The sequence below is a fragment of the Phyllostomus discolor genome, chromosome 6, assembly GCF_004126475.2.
Source record: "Phyllostomus discolor isolate MPI-MPIP mPhyDis1 chromosome 6, mPhyDis1.pri.v3, whole genome shotgun sequence".
In the NCBI taxonomy this organism is placed as follows: Eukaryota; Metazoa; Chordata; class Mammalia; order Chiroptera; family Phyllostomidae; genus Phyllostomus; species Phyllostomus discolor.
Window position 1 is genome coordinate 167755988 of NC_040908.2, and position 6630 is coordinate 167762617.

General features: G+C 67.4%; 1 protein-coding gene across 1 annotated transcript; it reads left to right on the forward strand.

Moving 5' to 3' along the window:
- The first annotated feature begins 1280 nt into the window (after nucleotides 1-1280).
- GAL (galanin and GMAP prepropeptide) lies at nucleotides 1281-6254 on the forward strand. The gene is made up of 6 exons (XM_036027599.1): nucleotides 1281-1417; nucleotides 1641-1721; nucleotides 2423-2477; nucleotides 4306-4392; nucleotides 4719-4802; nucleotides 6016-6254. Exons 2-6 carry the CDS (start codon nucleotides 1641-1643, stop codon nucleotides 6126-6128), a joined length of 420 nt encoding a protein of 139 aa, XP_035883492.1. The 5' UTR covers nucleotides 1281-1417; the 3' UTR covers nucleotides 6129-6254.
- Nucleotides 6255-6630: the final 376 nt, after the last annotated feature.

A 6630-nucleotide genomic window follows, 5' to 3' on the forward strand; every position in this document is an offset into this window, starting at 1 on the left:
CCCCTCCTTGCCCGCTAGCACCCCAGGCAGGGCCTGCTCCCTCCCAGCCAGCCAGCCGGCCTAGACCAAAGTCCTCGAGCACCCGTGCCCTCCCTCACCCACATGGAGGCCGATGGCTCCCCCTGGGGGTGGCTGGAGCTGTCGGCACAAAGGGTTGGTGAGAGTGACACGTGGGAGAGGTGCAGGGCAGCGTCACAGCCCCAGTCCCGGACCCCATGCGCGCCCGGTCCCCGACGACACCCGTCAATCGCACGCCCTGCGCGCCGCGGCCTTCCGGTAACCGGCTGACTGCTGAGCTCAGGCAGCGTTCCGCCCGCTGGCCTCATCCTTCGCGAGAAGCCTGGGTGCCCGGTGTCTGTGAGCCAGCCGGGCAGGGCCCCCGAGGGAAGCCCAGGAGGGCCGGTTGCTGCCTGATTCCTGGGCCACCGGCCACCGCCTCTTCCTGCTGCCCTGCCCACCTGCCTACCCCTTGGTCACCCTGTGCACCTCCCCCCGCCAGCCCCCCCAGGGCTCGACCACTACCCAGCCCTGCTCAAAACAGCTCTGTGTCCTGAGCCCGGGCACCAGAGGGAGAACACTGGCAGGCACCCGTTCTGAGCCAGCAGTGCCCATGGGGTGCAGGGGCTGTGGGAGGGGATGGTCTCCCAGTGCCCACAGCCCAACAGCCATGGCTAGTTTGCCGCCTTTTAGCAAACCAGGACCGGGGTTTGGGCACCTGAAGTCCACTGGGCACCTAGAGGTGGAAAAGCCAGGTGCGAGCAGGCAGACGGGGTGCCCCGGCTCTCCCGCTGGGCCTGGTGCGACTGGGGGGTGGTCCTGCCCTGCCTTCCAGGGTCCCTGGCCCTGCTGCTGGTGGCTTTCCTGGCAGGGGGAGCTGTGTTGGGCTAGGGGCCTCTGTCCCGGCGGGGACCAGGGTCCTGGTGATGGGAGGGGGCTCCCCGCCACAGCAGTGATGCAGGATGTCCAGGCCTCTCCAGGGCGGGTTGGGGGGCTTTCTGTCTGGGCCCATAGGGGTTCTCCATTTAGAGTGACGGGGTCTCTACCGCGAGGGGCTTGGGCAGGGGGTCTCTCCGCCATGCCCGCCACCCTTCCTCTCAATACAGACCACTGCGCGGCCCTCCCGCGAAGCTTGGAGCCCCCCTAAAGAGCCATTGCGGGCACTCCCGCCCCCATCGGGCTGCGGTGAGGAAGGCGGGAACTGAGCCCCATGACGTGGCCGCGGGGCCCGGGAACGCGCCGCTAATGCCGCATAAATAGCAGCCCCAGCGGCTGCGGGCCCGACACGTCGAGGGAGCCCGAGGCCGTGACCTGCGGTGAGCGCCCCCAGCCCGGCCCTATTTGACCCACGACTCGACTCCGGGACCGCCGACACCCCGCCGCCAGGATACAGACACAGCCCAGACCGCCGCCGTTCAAGGTACCCAGTGCCCTCGGGGGCCCAGCGGGGGGCGCCCCCTTTCTTCCAGCCTGCCGGCGGACGCTCTTGGGAGCGCGGCGCCTCTGCCCCGTCCCCTGCCCCTGTCCGGGCACCAGCCGCAGGGGGCGCAGTCACAAACCGCTCCGTCCTCATTGCCCTGGGTCCCGCCCGGGTGGGCTAGGTCCGAGCTCCGCCCGACGTGCCCGCGCGTCTTCCCCTGCAGATGGCCAGAGGCGGCGCCCCCCTGCTCGCCTCCCTGCTCCTCGCCGCGGCCCTTTCGGCCTCCCTGGGGCTCGGGTCACCGGTAAGTGCAGGGCGGGGACAAACGTTGGCCCCCCAAATCGTGTACCTTCTCAGGGAAGGGGGGCGATCAAATTAGCAGCAGACAGGGCAGCGCGTGGGCGCTTCGTGCCAGGAGCGGAAAGTCCGGCTTCGGGCGTTGGGCTTGGGGGGAGGGGCACGGAAGATCCAGGCCCGGCGGAGACGCCCCCTCCTCCGGTCCCCGCCGCGCCTCCCCCGGCACAGACAGCGCCGCTGCGAGCCAGGCTGCACTCCCCGAGGGTCCCTTCCGCGGCGTGGAGCCCGAGCCGGCCGCGCGTGCTCCGCACCACTTGACGCGAGCGAGGAGCCTGTGGTCAATGGGTCACTGGGCAAAGCAGCTACGAGTCCGAGTGCCATGTCGCAGAGAGCGTTTGGGGGGCGCACCTGGAATGCTGGCCGTTTCCCTAAGTGCACGCGCTGCTCTAATTCCTGCCTCTTGCCGGGAAAGCCGGTGGGCTCAGGCCCCGCCCCCCGCCCCCCGCGCCCCGCAGTGCCACTCAGCTCACCGCGAGCAGGCACGACTCCCGCACATTTGCGGTCCCAGTCTCGCGGTTGCTGCGGGTCGGTGACTCCCCGGGGACCCTGCTGGGCGGTGCGAGCAGAAGCTGCCTCCGGGGCTTCTGTGGGCGCCCCCAGCCCGGGCCCGGCACAGCCCCGCCATCGGACCCCTGTCTCCCGCTTCAGGTGAAGGAAAAGAGGGGCTGGACCCTGAACAGCGCCGGCTACCTTCTTGGTCCACGTAAGTGACGCTGCGCCCAGGTACCTCGCGACACTGGCCCGGCTCTGCCGGCTGCCCCCATTTGTGTTCGCTGCGCTCCTTCTGGAAGGTGCGCGGCCAGGCGTCCCTCTGATCCTGCGCCGTCGCTGCGTCGGTGGGACCGAGGGAGACGCGGCGGTCTCCGCACTTTGAGGACGGGTTGAACCGCGTAGGTTAATGAGCGGTGCACCTGGCGGCCCCTAGGGGGCGCCCGTCCCCGCTCTGGAAGGCGGCCGGCTCTGCCTCGGGTTCTGCAGCAGGTCCCCGGGCTGTGCTCCTCGCCCCCTGTACTCAGCTCCCTCCTTCCCTGGCTCCGGGAGGAATTCCTGGCATTCCTGGCCGTGACCCCATCTGCCCCACCCCCAGCCTGGAGGCACCTGGCTTGGCCTTGAACCCTGACGGGTCCTGCAGCGCCTTTGCTCCCATCCCCCAGGGCTGCCTCTGCGTTTAAACCGCTCCGGGAGCTCTGAGCTCCCAATCCCGCGTTTAAACACGAACTTTCTCCAGCCGCGGAGGGTTGTCAGCCCTCGCCCGGGGCGGCGGGGGAGGGCCGTTGAGGGCGCGGAGATGACGAACACTAGATGCGTCACAGGCAGGATCTGCGGCGTGTTTGGTCTCAGGTCCCACGGGGTCTTTTCACTGGTTCCGGGGGCGCACGTTTTCCTGAACCCTTTGCAGCCCCAAGCTCTCCCCCTCAGAAAGCACCTCGTCCCTGGGTGCCACTGACGCAGACAACAGCAGGAACCCTTCAACCGAAACGCTTCACCGTGTGCCTTTGGAATATTGAACAGTCACGGGGAAGGCTTTGCCTCCTGAACGAGGGAACGGACCCTTCCCCACCGCTGAGTTTACCGCCCCCTCCCCCGCCCAGGGGCTGGGCTGCCAGGACCTGTCCCCTAGACTAGCTACTTGCCAGAAGTCTGTACAACTTAACAGTCTGCCCTTGACCTCTACGGTCCACAGGGACACAGTGGCAAGCAGAACGGTTCGCAGCAGACACCCCACCCGCTGTCGGACGGGCGGGCTCACTTAGCCGTTCTTCCAGACCGAGTGCCAAGGAGGACGATGCCTCTGGGGAAAGCAGCATCTTCCTTTGTCCGCCGCGCATACAGGAACTCAGGCGCCCGCCCTCACCCCGCTCTCCTCCTTGGTCCCCCGGCCCACCGCCCCGGGTCTAGCCCCTTCTCCTCACTGCAGGCCACTTGGTTGGTTGAGAGCCCTCATTCTTTCTTCCAATAGTTTCTCTTAAAAATTCATTTGTTGATTTGAGAGAGAGAGGGAGAGAATGGGAGGGAGAAACATGGATTTGTCGTTCCACTTAACCACGGGCGGATGCTTGCGCGTGCCCTGGCTGGGATGGGAGCCACAACCGTGACGTGTCCGGCGACACGCAGCCAGCTGACTGCCTGGCCCGGGCCCCCCCCCCCCCCCCGCACTGTCTCCGTCTCTCTGTCTCTCCCCGGGCCCCACCGGGCCGCCAGAGTGGTCTTTGGGAAGTAACAACCTGATTACATCAGAACCTCAAACCCTCCCGTGGGCCCCCTTGTTTTCGGGGATGTAGGGCCTCAGCCCCTGTCGTCTGCCGGTGCCTCCTGGGGCTCCTGCTGCCCCAGGCCCGAGTTCCCCGGGCACCCCCCCCCCCACCGTGGACCACGTCCTTGCCTCTCCCGTGGCCCCCACGCCGTGGCCCCAGTTCTGCAGGCGGCTCTGTGAGCGCTGTGGGGGCCGGCAGCCCTGCGTCCCCCTGGGGGCGGGGAGGGTGTGAGCACGTGACAGCCTTCAGCAGCTGTCCTCTCTGGTCTGGGTGCAGATGCCATCGACAACCACAGGTCCTTCCACGACAAGCTCGGCCTCACTGGCAAGCGGGAGCTCCAGCCTGAGGTCGCCGCCAGGTCAGGTGAGAGGACGCCAGCCCCGGGGCACCGAGTCGCTCCTCCGTCCGTGGCCTCCAGGCCCCACGGGGCGGTGGTCCCAGGCTGGCCCTGCCACAGCTGCCCGCTGCCGGGAACAGAGACCACAGCGCCTGGGAGTGAGGTCTCGGGAAGCACGGGGACAGCGGAGAGTCCTTCTAGACTTGGGACCCCAGGAGAGGGACCCCGGCACCACGGAGATGCCTTCCCTCGAGGGGGACTCCCTGACCTGGGTGGGGGGCTGTGGACAGTGCTGGCGTGAGCCCCAGAGCACCGGGGTGGGGGGGGGGGTTGTGAAAGGCGTCCCTTTCAGGTTTAGGAAGCCCAGACAGGCGGCTGCCCGAGGGCGAGGCTATGCGTGCCTTAATGGAGTTCCTGACGTTCTTGCACCTCAAAGGTGAGTGGATCACGACTGATTTACATTCCCCTCTGGGGACCCTGGGCTCCCCAAAAGGAAGCCGGTCTGGGAAGCGTTCCCCTGACTTCGGTGACCAGTGACCCCGTACGCGTGAGGTCACCCTCTGGGCTGGTGTCACAGGGCTTGGGAACTGGGACCAGGCACTACGGGCTGGGGTTGCTGCCGCTCCCGCACTGTCCCTGGGGAGGGTCATCCGACCACCTGGCACCAGGGAGAGAGGGCCTCGGGGTTCAGCTCACGCCGTGGGATTTCTGGCGTGGCCACAGCCGCCGTGGCTGCGTGGCCGTGGTACCCACAGGTGCTGTACACCAACAGGTGCCCAGATGTCAGGGTTCGATTTCTCCTTGCACCTGGGGCAGGCTGCATTGAAATGAGTGGCTCTGGACCCTGCAGATGCCGTGGGCGACGAGGCCTCCCCGTGGGCCCCTTCATCCCCCACATTTTTGTCTGAGCTTGATGCTTATCGCCCCTGCAGCAGCGAGGGTCTGGCCTCAGCCAGGTCATCTCAGGTCACACCACCCCCCAGGGCTCGGCCAGCCGGGTGGGGACAACGGGGAGAGGGCTCTCTGATGCTCTGGGGGGAGAGACATTTGGTTGTCAGGGCCCACTGGGCGCAATTCGGGGTGAGTGTGTGCGAGTCAAGGCTGACTCTCCGTTCTGTCTTGAGACCTTTGTGTCCCAGCCGCACTGCCTGGGTTGAAAGTGGGAGAGGGAGGCGGGCAGGTGGGGGAGGACCCTTAAGGCCCAGTTGCTCTTCCTTGGGAGAGGGGGGCTGGGGAGAAGGGCGTAGAAATCTCGGGATGGAGTCCCCACGTCCCTCTGCGGGAGCCGGTGGGGCCCCCGGGGAGACTTGCATCATGGATCCCAGCAGCGGCCCACCGACTGACTCTTCCTGGGCTTACTGTGCTTTCCTCTGTTTGGTGTTTTGAGTTTTGTAACGTGGAACTTTTTTCATGAGGAGATGCCAGCTTTTATTGCTCAGGCAGGAAGTAGGCTTCCTCAAAGCGTGACTCTCAAACTCTGAGAGTTGGGAATGCATGCTAAGTGGGCGGGTGCGGGCGGCAGGCAGGGAGTGGGAAAGACCAGCCGGGACCTGGGGTCCGAGCCACAGGAGCCCTGTGACATCCGGCTGTCCTCTGGGCGGCCGCAGGGGGCGCCTCACCGGGGTGTCCCATCCCTCCTCCCTTTGCAGAGGCCGAGGACGCGGTGCCCGCGCTCCCAGCGGCCGAGTCCTCGGAAGACACGGAGCAGGCAGTCCCGCGGTCGCCGGGCAAGCTCATCAAGTCCAGTGAGGTCGGACTTTAGGGGCCGGGCCCGCGGGCCCACTGGCCCGCTGGCCCGCTGGCGCAGGGGGACGTCCGTGCTGCCTGCTCTGGAGCTGTGTGGTCACCCCCTCGACGCTCCCTTTGCTAATTACTTTGAGCAGCAAAATAAAAACCAGCAAGTGCTCTCGCGGTCTCTTCTTCCCCGCGCCGGTCTCGCCCCGCCCCCGCCCCGCCCCCGCGCTTTCACGGAGGAGCCCAACTGCGACCACATGTGTTCGATCGGAGTCTCAACAACAGACCCCGCCACCGAGAGCCTCCCCGACACCCCTGCTCTGGTCTCCGCGGGTCCGGGAGCGTGGGGCCCTGTCCCCGCGCAGGCGGCACACACAGAGCCGTGCAGGTGAGCCGGTCCCTGGGGCGGAAGCGCAGAGCGGGCTGCACCCCGCGCCCGCGGGGGGCGCTGAGGCTTCAGGGAGAGGGCGCGCCGCAGCGCGGCGGAGGAGGGGTCGGTCGGCGTCGTGAGGGGGCAAGTGAGGAGCAGA